The 26,169-nt window shown below is 42.8% G+C and overlaps 1 protein-coding gene across 5 annotated transcripts in view; it reads left to right on the top strand.

Annotated features, from left to right (window-relative positions):
* The window catches only part of FBXO34 (F-box protein 34), a 39,704-nt gene extending 13,846 nt beyond the window's left edge, over positions 1 to 25,858 (top strand). Inside the window, exons 2-6 of one of the 5 annotated variants that reach the window (XM_057433041.1) lie at positions 301 to 377; positions 11,170 to 11,274; positions 13,365 to 13,513; positions 13,790 to 13,989; positions 23,163 to 25,858. In XM_057433041.1, the coding sequence (XP_057289024.1) occupies positions 13,913 to 13,989; positions 23,163 to 25,341 (2,256 nt within the window). In that variant the 5' untranslated portion in view covers positions 301 to 377; positions 11,170 to 11,274; positions 13,365 to 13,513; positions 13,790 to 13,912 and the 3' untranslated portion in view covers positions 25,342 to 25,858. Of the gene's footprint in view, positions 1 to 300; positions 378 to 11,169; positions 11,275 to 12,710; positions 13,514 to 13,789; positions 13,990 to 23,162 lie in introns of those variants that run through there. The other 4 variants (XM_057433040.1, XM_057433037.1, XM_057433042.1 and 1 more) reach the window with 4 other exon arrangements.
* The last annotated feature ends 311 nt before the right edge of the window (positions 25,859 to 26,169 follow it).

The raw sequence follows: 26,169 nt of genomic DNA, 5'->3' as shown, positions 1-26,169 counted from the left end.
AACCTGGACTCCCACAATGCCAAAGCAGCTTCTGCTCAGCCACCCAGCAGGACTTCTCCTGGTGACAGGGCAGCCGCTTTCCACTGTAGTTGCTGGACTCCTTTTGGGGTGTACTCAGTCAGCACTGAAGACCTGCTTGAATTGGTGGTGCTCCACATGTCAGCAATGCATTGATTGTTGTTTCTGCATGCCCTTTGTGCTGGGCAAACCGGATCTTTTGGGGCTTTAAGAGCTAGTTAGTAGTTGTAACACCGTTTACTGTATCACTAATTTCATTTTTCCTTCCCTTTTGCTCTTCAGAAATGCCATTCTCCTGAGTGTGCAAGGAACCTACAGAACTAATGTCTAACCCTACATGGAATAACAACTCTTGGAAGGTACCACCCTTTTTTAACTACATGGCTTTGTTACAGGTTGGGTTAATGTTGCACTGATCTTTGCTTCAAAGCTTGGAATTGAAGAACCATGCCTTATGTAATGCGTCCCTTTGAAAGGATGACATTGCTGTGACACTCCAGTCTCTGATTTCCAGAAAAACCGCGTGCAACCCAGCATTTGGTCTAGGGTGCCAAGGGACCATCCCTCTTTCTCTGTGAACGATCTCTTTAGGCAGAGCCTGGTTTTGCCGTAGGAACAGATGGTGGTTTCTATTCAGAGAGCTGAGCTAAGCTTTCGTCATTCTTGGTGACCATCCTTGGAAACATATTGCCCTTCCTTTTAGCGATGCATGATGTCTTTAACTTGATGACCTTCTGGATCATCTTTCTTGACGAGAGGCTTCTAGCCATATTTATCAAGAACATTATGAGAAAGTGCAGTTGCACTTTTAACATTTAAATTGAAATATCTCTGCTGTTTGTGCTGCATTAACCAGCTCTCAGGCATTGCTTGCTTTGCTTCTGATCCTGCAGTGATGCCATAGTACTGTATTTTGGACTGCCCTGTACATTACCATGGCAACAGACTGATGTCACAGGCTCAAGGACATGACTTCAGTATATGATCATGCAGAGGCACAATCACATTTGTGAAGGAGAAAGCTGACTAATGTGCATTTCAAAAGCAAACAAGGGGAATGCAGGTTACAGCTGACCAAGCAAGGTGCTTCAATAAAAATGTCTCTTTTAGACAGAGGAGGGGCTGATCATGTCTTTTAAGGTGGGAACTTTTGTCGTGATGAGCTTCTCTTTCCTGTGGATAAGCAGACATCTTGCAGGTACCCTGTCTCTTTTAAACAGGTGGTGTTCTGGGGTGGGGAAGCTTGCTGTCTGGTTTCAGAACTTTGAGAGAGCGCTTTTTAAGGAGTTTCTCAGTGGTCTTGTAAGCACACTGGGAGCACTTTGACTTGCTTAATGTTGTTCAAACAGTTTAATTGGTTTTCCAAAGCTTTTAGTTTATCCATAACATTGGAAGGTGAAAGGGGAACTGCATCTGCATTATGGTCACATTTTCCTATATCCTATTAGCAGATTCCAAGATTGTTTAATGTGCTCTCCACCCATTTCATTTGGCTGCAACCTTTGCTCCCATGAAAACAAGGCTGATTGTTCTGAATTGCTGTGTGTATGTGTTTTGGCACAGCATAAAGGTACCTATAATAACACAACTATTGTCTGGGGGGAAAAAAAAAGTCAGTTTGCAGTAATAATTACAAATAAAGGGTGCAGTAATGGGGCAAGGCACATAATGGTCATTTTCCCACCCATTACGTACAGAAAATTGTCAACATGGTCATCCCTTTAACACGACAGGGATGTGGGCTTTAGCATAGTATGTGAATATTGGGAATAGGGGACTGAAATATTTACGTGTTGTTCCAAGTTTCTCTTTCCTGGACACAGTTCCATTGGTCATATCTATGGATGGGGAGACTGAATGGCTTTTGCACAGTGTGGTATTTTATTTGCATGCTGTGAGCAGTTTAACAAGTGTGTGCGTGCTAAATGAAGCATTCCCACTTTCAGTTAGCAGCTGACGCACCCTTAAAATAAAAAACCTAAGTGCCTTTAGGTTGAACAGTGGGGTTTTGAGGGGTGACATTGTGCTGTGTGTTTGAGCGGATGGTTGGTCGTGCCAAACCTGAATGTTAACTTTAAATGCTGTGAGATTCAGTAACGAACTAGCTAAAACTCCTTTGTGCTGAAGTAATTTTTGCTCATTTCTGCACTTGGGAGAATAAAAGCTGTTACAGTGCTAGATTTGGAAGTAATAGTTTTAAATGTTCAGCGTTACAGGAATTCAGGATATTTAACAGAAACTGGCATTTCTTAACAGCAACTTGGTTGCCTCCCAGGGCAGGAAGCTGTAGAGTGTTAAAAAAGGAGGCAGGGAAAGAGCTTAACAGTCTTCTCTCTAAATCAGGATGCTTGAATTCGGTGCTTGGCCTTGAGCTGAAAGGACTGGAAGCTCTGCAAGATTCAGTGATTCAGGCAGCTCTGCAGCAAACAAGAAGATAATGGTGATGGACTATCAAGAAGGCAGCCTTGCTAAAAAGAAAGGCTTTGTGATACGGTAAAGGGGAAGGAAGTCTGGAAAACTTAGGGAACAGATGTTTTTGGAGGAGGGGAAAAACTATCCATGTCGTTGGCTCTTGCAAAAGGAACTTGATACCAAACAAAAGTAGTCACACCCGCTATTTAGCACAAGGATCCTGGAAAGCTGCTCTTCAGAGCCCCCATGCTTCTCTGTTTGACAAATGCCTTGTACAGTGACATCTCAGTACAGAGGCAGAAATGAATAATATAAGCACCTGTGAGCTCGTGCAAAGGTGTCTGTAAAACAGTGAGGGTGTTTGATGCTTCTCTTTAACAGTAATAAGAAATCTTTATGGGTGTATAAAATGATACTCAAATCAGGAAGCCAAGAGGGATTCTGTTCCTGGAGAAGGAAATAATGACAGAAGATGCATTAAAAAAGAGGGAGAGGTTGCTTGTAAGGGTGTGTTTATGGACTGTGATGACTGAAGTGTGATAGATTGCTGATCCTGTGTATCAGAGTGACAATGATTTTTTTCAGGTTGTTGAAGTTTGCATCAAAAAAAAGAAGTATTTTGCTCTATCTAATAGGTTAATCCACTGTAATGGACTGTGAAATAAACCTGGGGAAATTTTCCCGTCTGTATGTGTTGCACGGCCTCTTTGCTGTCTACTTGGCAACTGCAACTTTAGATAATTAAAAGCTGCTTTTTAAATCTGCTCTTCTTTCAACTCTTACTTTTTTTGTTTTGTTTTGTTCTTTTGCATCTTGCTACTTCTCTGAGGGCTATCAGTCATCCTAAGGTGTAAAAACCAAGATAATGTGGTTTTAGGAAGGGAAAACTGCAGGTGAATCTCTTTACTTAAAAAAACCCTACATTTTGGTGAATGCGTGATGCTTTTTAACATGCACATCACTGCTGCATTTCTACGAAGAATTCAACTTGCCCAGTCCAGTATGGAAAAACTAAATTCACTGACTTTCTAAGATCTTGTTCCACTTGTCCTTCTAAAATCAATAACCAAGTCTCCATGGCTGTCTGTGCTTAGGCAGCAGTTGTAATTATCCAGAAATTACAGAACTTGTTCAGCACAGGGGTCCTCTGGTTTCAGCACATAGTTTCATTGCTCTGTAGTGTTTTGAGAGGCTGAAGGGTGGGATGCAGCTACAATGAGTTTCCAGATTCCTAGCAGTGTGAGGGACTGTTTTTAATAGTGATGATAAAAACAGCTATTCCCAGTTGGAGTTTAGTCAGTGGTACAATTATCAGAGCTATGAAATAGTGCAGGGATGTCTCAGAATGGAAAAACTAAGGCTTGAAACTCACTTTCTTGAGGGAGCTGTTTGAAACTATTTCCTGCAAGCTCATAGAGAATTAGTAAGATATCTTTAATGGCAAGAGATGAGGCTGACAGGGCTTGGTGATTACTTTGGTAGTTTAGTTTTCAGGCTAGCAGACTTCAGTGGGCTTTGGGAGAAGGATTTGGTAGCAATTTATTGATGAAAGCCAGCATGATGAGTGGGAGCTCTGGAGCTGGCATGTTTGATATGTAAGGTTATGGTCTTTGCTGTATCGTGTGGTCACACCAGCTGTTCCACTGGGGAGCCTAAAAATGTGCTGAGTATTTTCACAGTAAAGTAACAATCCCCAGCTCAAAATCCAGTTCACTTATACCATCCTTTTGAAAACACAGTTGCGGGTACCTTAATTTCTGCTTAGCTTCTTGGTGATTTGGTGGTTCTTATTCATGTTTTCTCAGTTTTGTGCAAGAGGAGGAAGCCCTGGAGAGAGAATATAGATTGTAGTAGAGAGGAACAGCTGGGAATACTGAGTTAGATAGCAGTGCATAGATTTTTTTTTTCCTTTTTTTTTTTTTTAAGTCTAAAGCTGGTTTTGTGTTAATAAGGCTAAAAGTAATGAGAAGCAAACCCAAATCTGATGTTTTTAGGTAAACTTTCAGAAATGTTCATAGTTATGAAATGGTAATTATTCTGGAAAGAATTGCTTCAGAATTGTTTCTGGTATCCTGTTGTAGGCCTGTGCTACTGAATTTTGAAGATGAAACTTGAAAATGGAAGGATCTATAGCAGAAGTTTTGACAGTTAACAAGGCACTTGAGTGTGCAGAAGTTATCCTTTACTGAAATTCAGATGCTGTTTCAGGGCCTGTCTTTTTCTTTAAAGAATGAATTAGAGCAGAATTTGTGCTATGCCTGGAATTTCTGAAAATGTGATTGTGTTAGTCGCTAGGTGTATCAGATATAAAGCTCTGAAAACATAAAGCTATTTTTTTTACTTCAAGTACCTTTGAGTTATTAATAGGGAAAGAAAGCCTTTGAAAATGTAGCCAAAAAATGAGTAAAGATCCATGGAATTGGTAGGTTTCAAAATTAGCTTACATTTTAAACAGTCTTTGAAACAATCATGCAAAAAGATGCCTTATTTAATGTTGGTCTCTGCTGCAGTTTAGCAGCCAAAACCCAAGCTTATCTGTAGCTGAGTTAGTTCAGCAGGAGACGTTCTGTGTATGATGTCCTCTTAAGAATTTGTATAAAACAAAGCAGATACTTTGGCTGGGAAAAACGTTTAGTGCGTACTCTTGCTTGCCTTCAGTCTTTGTTTGAAGCTGTTCAGCCGTGGTGCATCACCTGTGCTTTTGGGTGTTCAGAGTCCTTTATGATCTCTTTCAGCCGGTCTGTGGTTTGCAAACTGTAAGGCCATTTAAGTGGTGAGAAACATCGTCTGCATCCAGAGTTGTTTCCTGGATCGTTCACCTGCATTTGTCTGCTCACCATGCACTGTTTCCTCCCTGTGCCTGTGTCTGCTGAACTGTATGTGTTTGGGCAAGCTCTGCTGTGTGATGGCTAGTGCCTAGTTTTGTATGATGGATATCTTGGGGGTCTGCTTTGTTTGTAGTGTTGTACCAAATGCCTTTTTGAGTCTCATCTGAGTTGCTGTGTTATTCTGTCTGTCACCGGTTTGGATTATGTTTCTGTTGCTGGCTTTGACACCCTGCTGTACCATTTCCATGCCATGCACGTGTATGACTTAATGCTGCAGGCCTGGAGCTGTTGGAGACAGCGCAGTGTTCGTCAGTAGGCAAAAAATATGCTGTTGGATTCAAATGAGGGGGACTCATTCTGCCTGTTGTGAGCAAATGTCTCCAGCACTGTGACAGATTAATCTTCCAATGAAGAGTGAAGATTGGCAGCCTTTAGTGTGCAGTCAAATTGAAAATCTATGATTCTTGTGTGTGGTGTCAGTTAACAGCACCAGCAATTAACAGCAAAGTCAGAATAACTTTAATTTCTTTAGATTTGTGAAAAGCTGTGAAAAGGTGAGGTAGCCTTGGCCAACAGCCAAACACCCACCTAGCTGTTGGGTAGCTCACTACACCTCCTTCCAGGAGGGAATAGGCTTAGAGAGTTTTAAGAGTCACGGTAAAGACGGGGAGATCACTGGTTACTGTCGGGGACTGTTTATCACCAGTTAAAATGTATTTGGGTACTGAGAAGTAAAGATAAATGTTAAACCAACACCCTTCCTCTCCCATGTCACTTCGGGGGATTACGCCCTGCCAGGGAGCACCTACTCCTCCCTACCCTTCTCTGATCTTGGTGGGTTTTTTCTTTTTCCTCTTTGTCAGGTGTGGTTTTTGCCCTTTCTTAAATAGGTTTACCCAGTCGTGCCAGTCACTTGGCTGTGTCCTGTGGTGGCTTATGGTGGAGCTGGCTGGACAGGGCCTGGGGCAGCCAAGACCACCACCTGCAGAGGCCATGTTAAAAACTGACTCTAATGAGTGGTCTTTAATTTTTCTTTTAGTCTTAGACTGTAGTCTGTTCTTTGGGGGCTTTTTGTTTTGTTTTCTTTTGTAAGATACCACTCAAGACCAGTGAATCCAAAGCTTGTTGAGTGGGTGTAGGTGGAGGTGTGTCTTGTTTGTTTGTGGGTGGGTTGTTTTTAGATGCTTTTAATGAATCTGTTAGAAGTTTCTGTCCTCAGCAGATGCAGTGATGCACTTGGTTATAAAATGTTCTGTGAACTTTGAAGTTTGAGCTTCCTTCTACATGAAATCTCTCCTGAAGGTAGGTACAGTCAGTATAACTGTATTCAGAGCAGTGTTTTTTTTTGTAAATGGCTTACTTATAAATTTGAAATTAGAGTTTGGTGTTTTTACATTATTCTCGCAAGATGAAAGATAGTTTTGTGTACAAGCATGATGCTGGGGCACCAGCAGTGTCCTAGTTTAAACAAGAATTTGGAAAAGATTTAAGACTTCGTGAGAATTCATAAGGCATTGGTGGAAAAAAAAAACTGTAGAAGATGCAAGTAGCTGAAAACAGGGTAGGCTGAGGAGTGTGATAGGAAAAAAAATGGGCGTTTTGAGTTACAGAAATAATGGCACAGTTCACTCTGAAACTTTTTTTTAGTACCATTATATTTAATCTGGTGTTTATGCTGCTGTAAGGTTTCTGTTTGGATTTGGTTTTGGTGACTGAGGAAAGATTTGGATGCTTTAGAGATGCTTAGTGACTGCTGCAACCTCTCAACTCTGCCGTGGATTGGTGGAATGAATCCATGTGGACAAAATCATGTTCTGCTTTGAGTCTTTTTGTATGTGTGTCATTTATGTTTGGTTGGGTTTTTTTTTGGGGGGGTGGGGGGGCGGGGGTGTCTTTTGTGTCTGTGTTTTGTTGAGAAGGTATCCTCAGTGATATAGGACAGAGAAATCCACAATATAACCTTTTGATTTAAGTGTAAGATTTCACAGAAGTAAACAAAAATGAATTACCCCTCACTCTGCTAAACTACATAGGGCTGGACCTGTGATCAGGGCATATGGGGTGAACTCTGTAAGGAGAACTCTTGGCCCAAAGGCTGGTCCAAACCAGTTAGAGCCATATAAACCAGTTAAAGCCATATTTAATTCAGTGAATTAAGTTTCAAAGCTGATGAGTTTATTGTTTAACACTGGGTCACCTGCTGTGGGGTTTTCCTTATTAACAAAGATCTAAAAGAATTGTGTTTATTTACTGGATATCTAAAAGTTAGTTGTAGGTTTATTCTTCTACTTTAGAAACCATTTAATACCCCACGGGAAGATGTACAGAAGCCATTATTACTGTGCATTGTGTATCTTGGTGCAGAGGGACTTCTTGCCTACATAGTATCAAGTATGAGATTTTTAGTTTCCTGCTGGCACTTTACTTTGTGAGTATATGCCAGTAAAATGGCTGGTGCTGTGCTGGAGTACATAGATTCAACTATATGCTTGCAATCAGAGGAATAATGCAAACGGGTTTATTTTCACTGTGTTAAGAGCTGCCACAAAACAGGCAAAGGAAGCTTTAATTTTAAGAATTGGAATGGGTTATAATGCCATGCTGCTGGACTATTATGGGCAAACTAGTGAGTCGTTACTGTCAGGCAGCGCATGTGATGGTCAGTTTATTAGCTGTTGCAGCAAAAATGAATCTACAAAATGTGTGCCAAAATGAGTCAAGTGGACCTCTCAGGCCAGGATCCCTAACATCTACAAGCAAAACAGGGTGATGAAATAATTGTTTACAATCCTCATCTGCCACGTCGGTGCTGTAATAATAATCAGGATTATCTTTAGCAAACTAATGCTGCATTCTTGAAAAAAATTCTTCTTGCTGATTCTAATTGCCTTTCTCTGAAGTGGGATAGGTTGGTATTCCAGCTGATCTCTTCCATGTATTCTGAATTTCTGTCATTGGTGTTTGTCCCAGAACTCTACTTTAACATCAGTTCTGCATCTTGCTGTCATTTCTACTGTTCTTTGTATGGACAGGAGCAATCCGGCGAATCCTCAGCTTTACAAAAGAGGGCACAACGTCTCCAGAGCTCTGGGAGTGCTTCTTTACTATTTTTGGAACCAGCTCTATTGCTTCTATAATAGGAAGGCTTCTGGAAGCTTTCTCCTTCCCCTTACCCCAAGAAAGTAGCCTTTCTTTAATGCAGAATCTGCATGGGAAAACAAATCTAGTTTTATATGCTGAATAATTCAGCCTTGGCTCATGGATCACACGGCCTCAAGTGCACAGCAATACAGTATCTTTACTCATACCCTGTAACCTGAGGTTGTAGCAGCTGTAGCCCTGCTGCATGGTTTTTAGCTACCCCCTATTTATCATTCAGGACACACAGTAGATTTTGCAGTGTCAAAGAGTGCCAAAGTAGGTGGTAGCTTTCTAGAAAGTGGAGTAACCTGTGATCCGTGTATCACCAGCACTGCAGCAGTGTTGGCAAGTAAGAGATTTACTGGTTTTGTTTTCCTCTTGGATTGAGGAGAATGAATCTAATGAGCCAGTTCTCAACTCCTTCCCAGTTGAGCAATGGGTGATAACCTTAACCCAAATTGTGCAAGACAGCTGAAACATTTCAGGAACAGTTTAACAAGGGAAACACTTGTAATATTTTTTTTCCCGATATTAAAATACAGAGTTAACAAGGTGCAGCAGAGTTCTCCTCCCCTTCTGAGATTTCTTCCTTTCTGAGGGAGAGAGGATAACTTAGTCCTTCCAATGCTAACCACACCTAGAGGAGAGAAAGCATGAGAGCTACAAATTTGAATCCTTTTATTCTTATTGATATGCTCTTGGAAGGAAGGCAGGTTCTCCCTGTAGTGCTTCATTAGAATAAACGTTTCATATGCTTATCAGTACAGCAGGTAGTGCTGTTTTACAGCAGTGAAGAGTCAAGGGTTGCCTTGAAGTCCTACGTGCTTGTTTACCCACTTCTGAAACACTTCATTTTGCACAGTATGCATTCAGAAGTCTTTCTTTCCATTGACTTGAAACAAGTTAAAAACTGCTCTGCTGTAGACACTTTTCTGAGCACAATTCAAGGTGTGGATTTGAGACAGCTGAGTTAAGTCTGAATTGCTGACAGCCTTGTCCCACTGGGCTTTGCTAGTGCCTGCCAGGTGCAGGGGTAAGTGGGTTCAGGGAGCTGACGTCTTGCGGGTTAACTTTCTTCTAGTTAACTCCTTGGGCTGCTTCATGTGAGAAATGGAACACGAACCTGTGCTGATAAAGGGGTTGATGTGAAGGCGATGGGAGGGAGGGGTGGGAGCCCAGTACGGCAGGAATTAATGGTGACCAAAATGGCTGTGGAGCTGCACAATGTTTCAGAGCATCCATGTGCGCCCTGCTGACATGGATGGCCAAGCTCAAATTTATGTGGGATTTGTCAGATTTTGGATAAATAACTCCTGTCTGGTGTTATCCAGGGTACAGAGTATGGATGGGAGCTTGGTGGAACTTTGAGAAGGGCAAGAGTAAATTTGGTGGGGAGATGAGCCAAAGGCAGTGGTAATGAGGTCTTGCTGCTTGGCCAGCTCTGATTCATGGTACCTAAAAGAAGTGGTCCTAGGCTTTGGTGTGTAAGTAGACACAGGAAGCTTCCCTCTGTGTTTATTGCAGCTGGAGCCCATGTGGTAGCTTTATTGCTTTTAGATTAGAGAACAGATCTATGCAAAGTTACACCTTTTGACCATCAAATAGAGGGGAAGCTTAGCACACAAAGTTTCACAAGGCAAACTATGTCAGTGGTGGCTCCTGTAGCTGCCTGCTGCAGCTGAAAAGGGCAAACTGCAGTTCAGCAGGACTTGGAGAATCTCATCTGATTGTAGTTATTAATCTGTACATCTCTTAATGCTTATAAGATGGGTATGGTGTCTTTGCTAAATAGCTAGTTCGATGTGGGAGTTTGTTGTCAGCTGCATGGAAACACAAATGTGAGGTCACTCTGAAACTCATTGTAAGATATCCTTAGTTGAAATATGCTTGTTTTCTCTTATTTTGCTAAGACTGTTCTAATAAATAAAAAAGGGAAACCTAGCTGGTCAACTTAGTCTTAAAGGGTGGTTCTTCAAGGTGTTTAAAATAGGTAGATATTACACAAAGAATAGTTAAAAACAAAGGGCTGTGTTCCTCTAGCTGTGTTAAGGGGCTGAGATGAGGACCTGGTGTATCATCTTGCTGTCTGACCTAGTCTGGAGATGCTGTGGGTCTCTGGTTGCTACCATGAAGTGTGAATGTTTGGACTAGTGAAAGCTGCTTTCCTCTTTATCCTGAGTGTGCTGATGTTCTTTGCCCAACTGATCCAGTGAGATGGCCCTGCGGGGAGCATCTTAAAGCTAGCTGTGTGTGGGGATAGGGCCATCAAATGTGGTTTTTACCAACAGCGTGACTGCTGCTTGGAACAAGTTCCCAGGCCATGGACTACTTCCTAGAAAGCAAATTTTCTGAAATGATGTGCCCATCCTTTGAAGTCCTTTGTTAATCATTTACTGTTGCTACTGTTTAAAACGCACTTGCTCTTGCAGTAAAACTTTAGCTATCAGAATATCAGAACCTGCGGTGTATTCCCGCGCAGATGAAGAGACCTTGACCCTCCTCCATACACTCTAGCTGAGCTAATACATTTGTTTTTCTAAACTGCAGCAGCGTTCAGATGGATGATAAGATGGGCAGTTTTGTGAGACCATTCAGGGAGCTGTGGTCCGTTGCTGCAAGGACATGATGCTCACTGCTGCCAAAATCTGAGTCCTTCCCACATCTTATGCATAGAGGCATATGTTTGGGGGTGGTTTCAGAAAAGGAGAACAACATGATTAGGTCTTTAACTTCCTCTTCTGTTTTGTTTCTTTGTGCATCTGTATTTCAGTTTTCAGGCTCTGCCCAACTCTGTGCAAAGCTAACAAATCAGCTGAAGCACCTACTGATAAGGATCAGCCTTGGTAAAGAAACACACTGTGGTAGTTAAAAGGCAGTAAGTATCTCTGCTAGCTTGGATGCTGATTTTTTTTTTTTTTTCCTTTTTTTTCTTAATTCACAAGCACAGATTTTTACTACTTACACAGTAGGAATTTGTCAGTAGCTTGCTGGCATTAATAGTCTATTTCAGCTCTTTTCTACGGCCCAGCAGCTATAGGAGGAAAGGGGAAAAGCATGCTTTGTATGGAGCTGTGTTTGGATCTGTGTTGCAGTGCCCATCTGAATTTGCCTGTGTCTATTTTGGTAGCTTTGGCCTCCCTCTAGTAGATGCTACTCCCTTCTTAAGTGCATGACATCCCACTGTACGATGCCTGTGCTTGGATCCAGATTGTGGATTTGTGACCTGAGCTAGTTTGCTTAATGGTTTTGCTTCTCAAGCACTTTACTACAAACAAGATACCTTTTGGTTTCAATTTTTTGTGTGGCTTTTTACTGTTTACTTCTCAATTGATCTGCAAAGGAGTAAGACTAGGGCAAAACATCTGGTATTCCTAACCAGAAATACATGGAAAGAGGTTTTGCTATTGAAAAAGTGACTGGCATTCTTGAAATGGTATGGTTGCATTTATTTGGGTGTGGATATAATCATGTTTCTGTGGTACAGTTCCTGCTGAGTCTGAAATGCTAGTGTCAGTAAAGCTAGAAGGAAAGCCAGACAAAAGTTTGGATAAAAGTCAGAATTTTAGTGCCTCTTACTTGATGGTTCATGGAAAAGTAATGATTTTGTGTTTAACTTGATTTTCATGAAGCTGTATGCATATGCTGCTTTTTCCTCTGTGAATTACTATTTGTGAATATATATATTTTACAGCCCACAAACATCAGAAATGGCTGATTTTTGTGCCTAGGTTTCACTCTTGCAGTTAGGTCTTTGTTTTAACCTCTGGGTAGTCTAATGAAAATGGTGTTCAACTACAAAGCTTCAGTTTCTACTGCTGTTAACCATAGCAGCTGAACAACTTGTCTTTCTGAATTTATGGAGTAAAGGTCATACTCTCATCCTCTGGCTCTGCCAATGCAAGGTCTCAGTCTTCTCCATCTGACATGTTTCCTTGCCTTGTGTGTAGAGCTCAGCTGAGAGTTCTTCATGAAGACTGGAATGTGTTCATATGTTTTATATAGTATTTTAGGCTTCTGTTTACTCAAATGTGGGCAGATTATTAACCTCTTATTCACTGTCACTAAGGGAATCATGTTGCTACAGTAGACATTGAGTCAGGTGAATCTTCACCAATTCCTGTTTTCCCTGACTGGGAAGTCATCCTTCATTGCTTTCTCAGTGAGTGTGGCTACCAAGTTAGAGCAGGTTTTCCAAGCCAGGAGTGTTTAGTGGCAGCGTCAAGTTGTAAACCACGTTGGTCAAGCACTGATTAACTGAGCTGTACATTGGTAGGTGATTCTCTGCATGGGATTTTTTTTTTCCTCTTGCAGGCATTGTGAAAGGGGTGATGTGAGAGGTTCCATCTCTATGAGAGCTTGGCTGCTGGTGAGCACAAACCTCCATCAAGTGCCTCTGCCAGGCTGCTCTGTGGAAGTATCACTCCCTGTAGGAATAGGGCAGCAGTAGGAACACTGGGCAAAGCTGCTGAAAAGGCAAGAATAACCTGCTGTATTAAATGACAAATACCCTGGGGACATAGCTCTATAGTTAGCATCTTCAAATGGCATTCCTTTATTACGGCATCATTGTGAATGTTCCTCTGGAGAGGAAGCAAACAATCTTTAAAACAATCTGCTGGCAACTCAGGCTTGGAGTATTTGAGTTTTTCCAGGGCTCTTTTGCTGTGTCACTTCTTCCCTTTTATGTTCCAACTCAAAGGTTGTTTTTCTGTCACCGTCAAAGTATGTTAAAGTGCCAGTAATAGTGTCTGCTCCAAGGACAAGGTATAGAAAGCAGCAACCCAGTGCAAATGAGAGATAACTGCAGAACAGTTTTGTTTTGGTGCAATCTGCTGCCTTATCTGTGTGTGATGCAAGGACGGGGCAGTTTTCATAAGGCTTGGAGGCTGCATGGTGGTATGTTTTTTGTCCTTTATGGAGTCTGCCATGTTATTTTGATTAGAACACTAACGTAACTCCTGGCAGCATCAAATCTTGTTGCTAGCAGCGATTTCCCTCCAAAGCTTGATGCGGTGCTAACAAGCAGAAAGATCTCATGCGTCCTGTTTGCATGAAGCTCAGAAGACAGCGTGTTCCCTGGGAGATGCCAAGGTAGCACTGCAGTCGTATATAAGGTGAAAAAGTGTTGTGTGTGCAGACAGGCTATTGTGGGGGGTGTTGCTTGGTATTTTAATGGTGTTCAGAAACTCCAGCAGCAGTAATGATGTGATGATGTTAAGTTCTTTTGTATCTTTTATTTGTGTCTTACATCTATATATATATACGTGTGTGTGTGTGGTGTTGTGTGTGTGCGTTCTCTCTCTTGGGAAAGGGTCCTTGTCCTGACCATCTGTGTTTCAATTTCTGCTGTACTCGAATGTGATGATCTTATGTGCCTCTTGTTTGTTCAGTTTCTAGGTGGCAGAGACACGGTGAAGCTCTGTGTGGGGCAAGGAAAGCTGATGGGGGAGCCTTGTGCATGACCCAGGATGGACTGGCTGTAATGGCGTGCCTTAGCTGAAGAGGTAGTTACGATGAAGAGTTCCTGCAGAGCTGGCCTCCACAGGGAACCGCTGAATTCCACATCTTCCACCTTCCATCAAGTCAAACGGTATGAGCAAACCAACTGGTCTGTCTGTAATTATTTAGCACTTATTTGGCCTTTTCCTTACTTTCGTATTGTCTTACATGTCACTCACATGTTTAGTCTAAGTTCTTACTTTTGGATTGTGTTTAAGGGAAATGTTGTAATGGCTTAAAGGCAGAAATGTATTTGATGTTTTTATTTTGTAATGACAACTACAGATTCACTACAGCTGGCACCGTACTTGGAGAAATCTTTGGGGTTTTAACAACAGCTGTAAATTTGGGAACATGGCTTCAAAGTAAAACTAAATTGGAGAATGGTTTTCATAGTGGCTTTACAACATGCAGTCAGCTTAAAGCAAGTGGAAATGCTGGTGATCGTTGTGGTTTGTCTTACTATGGTATAAGTAATCAGATTAGTTTAAGCTCAGGTTTTCTATTGCTCACTCTCCTGTGTCTCTTCTTAAGAAATGCACGATTGATTTCAAACACGTGTGCTTATGTGACAATTAAGTGAACGCCTCTCACTGTGTCTCTTTATAGGAACACCGTACTGAACAACTTGTCCTTATGCAAATGCAAGAACATGCCAGTTTGTTTGAGTTCAAGCTACTTGAAAATATATGGACTTTTTTTTTTCACCTTCTTTTTCTGCAACCAAGACTCTTAAACTTCCACAGTGTGGAGGAAGAGTGCCAGCTTTCTGGTTTCCAAAAACTGTGTGGGTTTAAAACAGACTTTAACCTTTGTTCTTTGTTGTTGTGTAGACAGCATGTACTTGCTCTGTTAGTCTCGTGTTAATTTAGTGCTGGAAGACACTTCCTGGATCAGCCAGCTCCTTCCTTTCCCAAGCAATATCTCATAATTCGTTCTGTAAACTTAGTCCAGCCTCGTAAACAATTACATCTTCTCTTCTGTAGATTAAGCCGTTAACTGAAGATGACAGATCTAGCTGTGCAGTTGGAGAATCTAAAGAAGGTTCCTAATTGAATGTTCTTACAACCTTGTGTACTTGTTCAGTTTGTGTTCCTTCTTTTCTTTTGTGTAAGGACCACTTCTTATTTTCAGTGGTTTGCCTCTTTTGTTGTATTCTGTAATATGTGGTTGGATACCCCTACATCTGTTTTTGTTGTGCTAAATGACCCAAGTGTTATCTAATAGCTTCATAGAATCATAGAATAGTTAGGGTTGGAAAGAACCTTAAGATCATCAAGTTCCAACCCCCCTGCCATGGGCAGGGACACCTCACACTAAACCATGTCACCCAAGGCCTCGTCCAGCCTGGTCTTGAACACTGCCAGGGATGGAGCATTCACAACCTCCCTGGGCAACCCATTCTAGTGCCTCACCACCCTAACAAGAAAGAATTTCCTCCCTATATCTAATCTAAACTTCCCCTGTTTAATGCATTACCCCTTGTCCTGTCACTACAGTCCCTAATGAAGAGTCCCTCCCCATCATCCCTATAGGCCCCCTTCAGATACTGGAAGGCTGCTATGAGGTCTCCATGCAGCCTTCTCTTCTCCAGGCTGAACAGCCCCAACTTCCTCAGCCTGTCTTCATACAGGAGGTGCTCCAGTCCCCTGATCATCCTCGTGGCCCTTCTCTGGACTTGTTCCAACAGTTCCATGTCCTCTTTATGTTGAGGACACCAGAACTGCTTCTTGAATGACAACTGTCAACTCATTCTCAGTGTAGATAGATCTCTTCTGAATCATGCCAAAGTGTATGCTGCTCTCCAGAGCAGATCTGGCAGGACAGTTTTCACTGCTGTCTTGAATATATAACAATCACCTCTACTTACCTGTTTCATGGGTGTTTCTCTGGTGGCCAATGCACTGTTCTTAGTTACCACCAAAAATTTTGGTGTTCAGCTTGCTGGCACATCACCATCTGAATTTCAGCACTTTCCTTAATTTCTGTTACTTGGTGCTTTGTGTCTCTACTGTTCTGGAAATGCCATAATTTCTGTGGGTGCACCTGTTGTTGAGGTCATTCCTAACAAAATCAGATGTTCCCAAGACTGATACTTGAGGCATTGGTTTTCAGGCTGATATTGTCTTATTCAGCCAGGACTGAATAAGCTGAATAAGTCATCCAAGGCTATCTGCTGCTAAGCCAGTTCCTTTGTCTGTTTTCCCATTCCAGTCTGTCATATCCAGTAAATCTTGTGCCTTCTGAAGTCCGTGTGAGTAAGATGTGTAGTACATTTGCCTAAAAAGATCACTGTTTTGTGAACCTTCAGGTTAGTCTGGCATACTGAACTATTCCCTTTTCCCTGTTTTTCTGTGTTGTTTTAATCATCTTTGCTTGCAAAGCACCTTTGTATTGCAGTCAAACTACCATGCCTGGAGAGGCTGTGATTTATCTCCATTCTCTTTATTCCCTGCATTGCCACATGTTTTGTTAACTCCCATTGTTGCCTTTCAAGATGTTTATAAGTCTTGCTGCTTGGCCTGCAGTTTATAAGAGCTATCTATTTTGGATTCTAAAACTGAGGTGAGCCAATCCTTGCAGTTTTCATTAAGCTTTTTGTTCTTGCTCAAAGTAACCCCTGGGCTTTTGTCCTCATGATCACCCTTTCCACTCTTCTTTAGAAATAATGCAAATTCAAATTTGATATTTTGTGCTGTACCAAGACTATGCTTAATCTTTGCCCTGACCTTGCTTGCAGCCCCATTTCTCTCTGTGTCTTTTCTCACAAACTGAAGAGCTTTTCTATTTCTTTGGTTTTAAATATCTTTTCAGTGACTTAACACTGCACCAGTTTTTGTGTTTATTCCTAGACTTTTTTATCTCTAAGATCCAAGTTTCCAAGTGATGCGACTTGGTGACTTGAACCCTGTGTCTGCTGCTTATACCCTTCCTGAAGAAGGAGCGTGTTCAGTTGGAGTTTCTTCTGTTCCTGTCTGGGATGTGTTCTTGATAATGAAAACACTTTTTGACTCTTGGAGAGTGCCGGCTGGGTTGTGCTGTTTTACAGTGAAATCCTTTGCACCATAGTGCAGCTGACTTCATGAACCAGTTCCTTTTGGTCTTGGGTTTCAAAAGAACCTGATTGATGCCTTCAGATCTGCTTTTGCCTATTCTTCTTTGGAACTGAGTCTCTTAAAGATAGCATGCTCCAAGGTTAATTTCTGCCACCTTTCATGTGTCCTCATTATGTATGCACAAAATTGAACACGAAATAGCATCACTTTGTGTTGGTTCATTAACTGAAGAAATTTTTTTTGCCATGACATTAAGAAAGGTCTTGGTCATCTTGCAGTTAATAAATTAGAAAACAAATCAAGAAAGAGAAAATGTTTCTAGAATGAAACATGTCACTTATCTGTACTGCTCTGGCCAACTTTCAGTAGAAGCTTTATAAAGCCATCACTTTTTTTTCTTACTGTCCTTCTGTGATTTCTTCTCCTCTTAGTCTTTTCCACCACAGGCATGTGTGCTGTCCCATCATCTTTGAGCTACATGTTTCTGGAGCAGCTTATAACCTTGAATACAAAATCTTCCAGTGTTTCCTCCCTTCTGCTTTGTCATGCCTGTGTCATCTGTAGCATGGTTGGGAAGCGGGGAGCAGCATGGGTTTGAGCTTTCTCAGGCTTAACAGCAAATTACTTCTATGTCACTCGCTTCATGGTAAGTGGTTTTATACAAAAAACTGGCAAAGCAGTGGCACTTCTTCCTGTGTTAAATTTAGAAATAGCTGAGGTTACTGTGCTTTATGCTGAAGGGGGTGTGTGTGTTTGCTTTAAAATGTATTCAGAACTTACAGGTGAGAGCCCTGAAACTGGAGTATTCTATGTGTTGGGCTTGAATGTGCAATCTGTTACCTGAAATCTCTGCCTGGGTGAAGATGATTCATTTTATGCTTGAAGGATTTTATAGCAGCTCCTCTGTGCAGTTATATTTGGGTGTTGCTGCACCAGAAGTCGTGTTATTTGAACACCTGATGTGGGTGGACAAATCGTGGGTGATCCAGTATTAAGAGTTAGGCACCTACTTTGCATTTAGCTGCTCAGCTCTTTTGGGCCAGCTCTGCCCCATGTGTTCAGCTTTCTCTTGCTGGCCGCTCAAGCAGCGAGTGCTGCTTTAGTGCTTAGATGCCTTCTGTTTGCTGTCAGTGTCTGCAGTAATCCTCACTTGCTCTCCAGTTGATGCAGCAGGCAGTTTCACAGGTGTGCAGAGGTGGGTCAGGACCAGTTGCTTTAATATGAAACCACTGCTGCAGGGGAGTGGGTTTTCTAGAAATCAGATGCTTCCACAGCTGCTGAAGTCAAACCCGCCCCTGCTCTGGAGCATCATGCTTCCCAACCCGGAGCCTTTCTCTGAGCTTGGACACTTGCCACGCACCAGAACAAGCTGCAGTGAGTAGCAGAGAGTCTTCCATCCCAGCTGCTTGTCTGGGACTTTCCCGCTGCAGCAGAATCCACGGAATGCCTTTGAAGCAGCTCTTTGTCTGCTTTGCCTTGCCCTGGCTCAGTACAAAGGGGATGAAAATGGTACTGGAGAAAAGAGTCCAAAGGACCCACTGAGTCCTTCCAGAAATAACAAGTGGTTGACCATAGTTTAACTTGCATTCAGTACTTAGTGCTTCATAATTGTCAGTGTCCTTTACAGAGGAATTAAGCTCTATAGACAGCAAAATGGGATGCCAGGCTAGAGGAATGCCTTGCCAGAGGTTATGCTTGGTGTGGGTTTTTATTATTGTTGGGTGTTTTGTTTTTTTTGTTCGTCTTTTTTTTGGGTTTTTTTTTTTGGCTTCTGCCTTGTGTTACTACGTCCTAAGGGCTTTTTCAGAGTTGTAGTCATGTACAGTCGGCAGCGCTAGGAACTTTTGTTGACTGGAGTTAGTGTTTACAAAAAGAAGTCCACAGGAAACTTTGGGGTTTTGATTTAAATTTTCTTTTTACTAAAACCTTCTGGTGCTTTGCCCAGAAAACGTGCAGCGTGAATACGCTGTTTGAGCAGATTACGCTTTGTTGTTGTTCTTGCTGGCCAGAGGAAGTCTTGTGGGCTTCACGGGGCATTGTGAGAGTCCCTGACCCAAGTGCAGTGACACAGTAAGTGAGTGCATCTAGGCTCTCTCTGGACCTTAGGGAGGAGTTGTGAAAGTTAAGGCTCTTTGTACCAGTTTTTCCTCCAACTTTGGAGCTTCCACAAAAGTAAATACATTATTTCTTTTTTTCAGGCTGCTGTGGTTTAGAAGATACATAAATACAAAAGGATGCAAAAAGATTCTGGACAGCTTGGATGGTAGCTTATGGGCCTCGCCTTCAGTAGGAAGAGGGGTGTGTGCATGTCTGTGCATGTATAAAGACATATGTTTTTATATCAATCCTCTGTTGTAACTAACTTGATAAAACTGCAGTGGAAACAAGCTGTAGTTACAACTTGTAAAACAGTAGTGTCATTCCAGAATTTTAAGTATTCTGTTTTTTTCAGACACAGCTGATTAGAAACAGAAAAACTGACCCTTTTATTTCGTGAGCATAAAGATGGAATAACAGTATAAAGGCAGCACTGCTAGTTGTTTCAGTGCCGATCATTCCTGGCAGAATTACCTCTTATCAGCAATTCAAAACCACACGTTTGGGATTGAAAACCTTTTATTATTACTCCACGGACTTCTGAAGAGTCGTTGTCTCTAAAGATAGAATGCTTGATAACTTAAAGGGTGGAGGAAAGCAAACAGAATTATTCTGTAATTAAGTATCACAGGGAATTGTCAGTGACTTCACCTTTTAACAACTATTTTTGGTGGTTTTAAATATTTAAAAGCTTACCTGCAGCTGCCACAATTCTCTGCTTGGCAGCACTGAAATGTTGCAGAAATGAGGTAGTCTGTGAGTGGGGACTAGGCTCTGCTTCATCTTCAAAGCAATTTCTGCTGGGAAGCCTTGTTCTAATTCTAGGAGCTAGAAATGAAATGTGTTGCTGACGTGCAGGGAAGAAGCTATGTTTGCTGAAGAGTTCATTGATCTTGATGTTCACAGCAAAATGTGTGTGGGATGGGGGCTTGTTTTGTACTCTCAGGTAAGGCCCATTACTAACATCCCTTTTAAAATGGAAGTTCTCTTCCCCACTGCTGAGTACTGGGAGCCAGGTGACACTGTGATTCAGCTGGTGAGGTGGGGATAGCAGTACTCTTTGTAGCTGTCTAAAGTTATTAAATGATGGTTTAAATCTGGATCCATTAAGACAGTGCAATGAACTGCATGTTGAATTCAAATGAGGCAATTATTCTGGCAGTAAAACTTCTGACTAAGGCATAATTTTGTTATGTAAATTATAACTTTTCAACCTTAAATGGTATTGTTGGCTGAGCCAGGGACTAACTGAAACACAGGAGGAAATATAACCTTAGACAAGAAATCTGTAGTAGGTGAGGCATAGCTATACCCTTTGTCTTTCTCCATAGAGCAGAAATAGCTGGGAGCAGCTGAACCAACTTTGCTGGCTAAACATGTCCTCTGAGTGTGTTGGGGTAACCAGTTTGATCCTGTTTTCATGCGTATAATACCTGGGCTTACCTTCGTGTGCAGCTTCTCTTAATGAAAGGTGTTGAACTGATTGTCCTGCTGAATTCCTGAAAACTGCTTGAAGAAAGCCTTTTAAAAACATGCTCAGCTCATCTTTCAAACATCCTGGCATGAAAACTCATGAATGAAATTTGATCTTCTGCTCTGAGCTCATGAGATTTCAACATGCAAAGTCGTGTATTTAATTGTATTCACCTCTTCTCCCCAGGGTATGGTGGCGAGCAGCCATTGGAGCTTTTCTCTCTCTAATCTGGAAAGCACAGCTCCAGAATGCCCTTCTGGGTGGGGAGAGGAGGGCTGCAGGCACTGTTCTCTGCAGCAGCTTGCTGCAGTGGTTCACCTGCTGCTCTTTTGGGCTCTGGCACAGAACCATTGGTGGCCTGACTCTGCTTGGCTATAATGTGCAATTGAGATGAGGCAGAATGTATGGAAAATGAGGTGGAAGCAAACTACAGCAGCCTTGATTTCCCATTCTTTTTTCATATATTTCAGCACCCTGAAGTTCTGTTTTTATCAGATTTTTTTAGTTTTTAGCATCAAACTGAAAAGGCAAACTAAATAGCTCAGCTGCATTTTGCAGAAGAGACTGAATTGGGAGGTGACCTAATTCTAATATGAGCTGGAATTAGCACACAGAAGGCATGGGGAGAGAATTAACGCAGGGACTAAATAGGTGTATCTGCTGTAAGGAATGCTGTCTTACCCCCCAAGTCTGTATGTGAACTGCAGATGGTTTTGGCACTGTCTGGTGGCAAGAGTGAGTTAATGATCCTCCTGTAAAATTAGGAGGAGAGAGAACATAACTGCATCCTTTCCTGTGTCTGCCTCCTGGCCTCCAAAGCGCTGCACAGGACCCCAAAACCTCTCTGCCCATGCTTGTCACACATCTCCTACTACTTATCATGAGGACCAGAAAGAGGAATCAAAACCTCAGGGGAAGGCAGTGGTTAAGTAGCATGGCCGCTTCTAGTGGCAGAGGTTTCCTCTGCTTGGACAGGCACAGGAAGTGCCTGGTGTGTTGTTGCCCCTGTGCACTTGTGTGTATTATGGTAGTGGCTGGAAGTGGAGCATCTTGCTTTCAAACCTTCCCTCGGCTGGCTCTGATGCTCTCTGGCTCAGCTCTCCATTCTGCCATCAGTTTCTCTGAAGGGTCCATAGCTAATCTGTGGGGCAAGGCAGTCTGGAAGGTCCCCAGGCTGTGCACCATGTTGCTTCTACAGTGTGTCCATGTACATTGTTGGTCAGCATCTGCTGTTATGACTTCCCTCTTACAGCCAGCCCATGCGCTATGGTGGGTCTGCTTGAGGGTGGGTGAGCTGGGTTCTCCCTCTTCATGTGCTGACCCCACAGGTACCCTGTGTAGCATCAGCAAGGCTGTCTTGAGGTAGGTGTGTACCCTGATGGCAGTGTGGCATGGCAGGAGAGAGCTCAGCTGGCCTCTGCCTGCATTGGTCTGATACAAACCTGTAATGTGTGTGAACTGCAGGTGTTACAGCTATAAACTTGTCTGACTTTATAGATGTTATGACTTAAAAATCTTAATTAAAAACTTTTTTTAGGCTAGAAATGCAGTACTAAAGCAACTGTTTTGGTGGTGGCTGTCAAGGGAAACATTCAGTCTGGGTCTGTCAGCTCATGATAAATGTGGCATTGAACCTGCTGTTCTTAAACTAGCAAGCACAGATTATCCCTATTTCAAAAGGAGCCCTTTTAATGTAACAATTCAAAGATTGCCATGGAAACATAATCTATTGTTCTGCAATATGCTTATGCGATCCTCCTGGGAGAAGAGCCTGAAGTCCCCCAGTAATTGCATCCTATGTGGCAGCGCTCTGAGCTTTGAATTGGAGATAACTGCGAAGGTGTACCAGAAGGGAGTGAGTGAGTGCCTGATACTGTTGCACAGTGGTGCTGCTGCTGTAATGTCAGCAGCATCCAAGTGTCTCCTTCACAGTTCTTGAACTCATAAGCATAAAACCACAGCCTTGAAAGTGGTTCTCTTCAGCTGTACATGATGCTTTTGGCAGGGGGGAGATGGGACACGACGGACGGATGACGACACTCATCTGATGTATAGCATAAAGGCCTTTATGGGAGAGTACCCTAAACAACATTATTGATGCACTAAAGAATAGGTTTCATTTTGGATTATATTGGGAGATCAGGTGTCTTCTAGGATCTCTGATGAGTATAATTACACTTGCTAATTTCCCTTTCCAGCTTTAACTGTACATTATCTACTAAAACGAATATCTATTTACCTGGTAGCTAATGTCAAGATACCCTTTTGACCCATGTCTACCTTACTAGTGGATTAAGAAACGAATGAACAGAAGGTTGGCTCTAACTCTAGAATGAACCACTGGCTATGTTTGCAGAGCAGATCTAACTTAAATGTTAGGATTTATCCTTGCAACTTCCTGGAAACATTTCTCTAACGGCAAGATCTCTGCTATCCTTAAGATTGTAATCTTACAAGTTTGCCAAGGGTGGATGCTGCAGCCTTGGTTGCAGCTTTTCCTTTCTCATGTGGTTCTTTTTTCATGTGGGCTGCTTGACACAGAGTAGGAGGCATGGTGGTGCCAGCTCTGGGCCACCTTCTCTAATTCCAGGCAGGCATGTTCTGCAACTGTAACTTCTCCCCTTTCTGTTTTTCTAGGGTTTCTGGTATGCACTTAAAGCCATATCTCAAGTTACAGAAGAAAGAGCGATCTCCAGAAATAAGCCAGGATTCCCTTAGAGGCCTGCCTATGAACCATCAGCGATCAGCACAAGAAGAAAAATACACCAACAACTGCACCAAACTGAGCGTTTTCCCAAAACCCTCCCTCGTGACTCCATCTCAAAAGCTTCTGGGGATTATTTATCCAAATACTATGTGCAATATGAATGGGAAAGGTCCAGCAGATGGTCCAAGTGCAAGGGAAAAGAATAATGCCCTATCTGCAACGATCCACCAGGGAGAAGAAGGGGAAGGGCCGCTGGATGTCTGGGCTGTAGTGAAGCCTGGCAATACTAAGGAGAAGATCGCATTCTTTGCAGCCCAGCAGTGCAGCAGCAACAACCGGCTCGGCTCCATGAAAATCAAAAGCACATGGGATATCGATGGAAGAACAGCGAAACGCAGGAAAAAATCGGTAGATCTTAAAAAAGCCAAAATTCAACTGGAAAGAATGAGAGAGACGAATGCCAGGTGCTCCCAGCCGGAGCCTTTTGCCTGTGGCATCGAGCACTGTTCAGTGCACTATGTGAACGAGAACGGTGAGGGTGTGTTCCCGGGCAGGTCCCTCTCGGTGATAGAGATGGTGGCCTTCCTGGAGCAACGAGCAAGTGCTTTACTGGTAGACTGTACGAAAACCTGCACGCCTGCTTCTGCTACAAGGCTGAGTACTCAGCCTAAAGGTGCACTTTCCAGCTCAGACCCTTTCTTTGCTGGGGCATGTGAGGCACATGTGGAGAGGGGACCTTGCAGCAATAGTGAGCAGCAGCAGAGCGAGCCTGTGCGCGTGCTGGACATGGTGGCCAAGCTGGAGTCGGAGTGCCTGCGGCGCCAGAGTGAGCGGGAGGCTGGGAGCCTCTCGAGGAACAACAGCTTCCGCAGGAATGTTGGGAGGGTGCTCCTGGCAACTGGCACCCAGCCTGAGGGAGAGGTGGGGAAGGTCTCCTCTGGGGTCCTGGCCGAGGGGTCCGGCTTGGAGGAGGCAGGAGTAGAGGCTGGACATGGAGGACATTGTGGCCCTCTGGGTGATGCTGAATTGTGGAGTGGCACTGCTTCTTCTGGGCAGCCTTTTCCTTCTGGGCTGGATCCTCAGATGGAGAATGTGAATTCAGGACTTGCTCATGCAGTGTTGGCAATAACGGCTGGCAGGAGTGAATCTGAAATGCGAATTGAGCCTCCCAGACCTCTGCTGTCCACATGTCCGGCTGCTGCCAGGTTGCTCCCGGATTCCTTGCAGAGCAAGAACACGACTGTTGATTGTACATTGAAAGAGCCTGTAATTTTCCCAAAGCAGAGTCTGCATCCTGCTAGGAAGGAGCCCTTATGCATCAGTATATCGGTCACCAAGACCGAGAAAGGATGCAGGAAAGAGAAGCTCTCTATCTCCAGTTCTAGTGAAGATCCGCTCCCAGGGAGGCTGTTTTTTCTCCAGGCTGACCAGCCTGTGGCTCACGAGCAACAGCCGCTACAGGAAAGTACCCAAGAAAAGCCAGGAGAAATAGCCCAAAATGAAGAGGAGGATGCCTTGGCATCTGACAGATCATGCATCAGAAATGCTACAGAGCCATCTGCCCTTTCTGTTCCTCTGACAGAAGGGGCTTTGCAAGTACTTGATGCTTCCTGCTTGAAAAGGCAGGTTTCGCATGACTTTCTGGAGACCAGGTTTAAAATTCAGCAGCTTTTGGAGCCTCAGCAGTATATGGCCTTCTTGCCTCACCACATCATAGTGAAGATCTTTGGGTTGCTTCCTACTAGGAGTCTGGTTGCCTTAAAATGCACTTGCTACTACTTCAAGTTCATCATTGAATACTACAACATCAGGCCAGCAGACTCCCGCTGGGTCCGTGATCCCCGCTACAGAGAAGACCCTTGCAAGCAGTGCAAGAAGAAGTATGTGAAAGGGGACGTATCGCTGTGCCGGTGGCATCCCAAACCATACTGTCAAGCTTTACCCTATGGGCCGGGGTACTGGATGTGCTGTCACCGGTCCCAGAAGGGCATCCCGGGCTGTAAGTTGGGTCTTCATGACAATCATTGGGTTCCTGCCTGCCACAGCTTTAACCGTGCTATTCATAAGAAAACCAGAGGATCAGGAGCAGAAGTGGAAGAGGAATATTAGTGCACATACACTTTCCTGTGAGATTGTTTGGGGTAGGAGATTCTCATGCCTTGTGCTGTTTACAGTGTATATAATTGTCGTGTGTGTTTTTTTTTTTTTTCCACAGGGCTATGAAAACTGCACATACTTAAACACAAGAGCCTTTACCTTTTAGATTAAAGATAGCTTTTAGTCCATCTATGTAAATAACACTATGAAATCTAATTGTACATACAGAGTCTACAGCTGGCTGAACAACGTAATCACTACAATGCAGCTATGATAGTGTTGCGGCTATAGTTGTGTGTGTTTTTAAGTGTCTTGTTTCAAAATCTGTATATCCTGTATAATATATGAATGTTTCTGAGAAGAAACTCTAAATAGGTAAAGGTCAACTTGTTTAAAGAATCTGCAGACAACTTAACTGGACAACCTTAAAATTAGACTAGAAACAGATCCATTACAGTAGTGTGGCAGTGGAGAAAAAGAGAGGAATGTTATTGTGTAGTCAGAATATAAAAAGTTCTTGTCTACCTTACCCATGTTGTCTGTTTTTTGTTTGGCTTAGTTTGGTTTTTTGGTTCTGTTTGTTTTTTCCTTTTTTTTATTTTTTTTTTTTTACTTAACTGTGCATTCTGGATCTGCCTTACCAGATTTCCTCTTGTGTAATACTTACCCCAAAATAAAAATACTGTAAAACACATGGCAGAAACGTGGTGCTGTGCTGTAGTTTGGATGCGCAGTGTGCTTTCTATAGAAAACAAGGCCTCCTAATGAAAAAAAAAACAATCAAGAAAAAAACCCAGGCCTCTCTTACCTAGAGCAATTCCTTCTGTAACATTCACAATT

Source organism: Pezoporus wallicus, unplaced genomic scaffold, assembly GCF_028554395.1.
Source record: "Pezoporus wallicus isolate ANWC-B61680 ecotype Strahan unplaced genomic scaffold, APGP_CSIRO_Pwel_v1 contig_7379, whole genome shotgun sequence".
NCBI lineage: Eukaryota > Metazoa > Chordata > Aves > Psittaciformes > Psittacidae > Pezoporus > Pezoporus wallicus.
The sequence above is the reverse complement of the archived record's forward strand: the minus strand, read 5'-3'. Positions and strand labels throughout refer to the sequence as shown.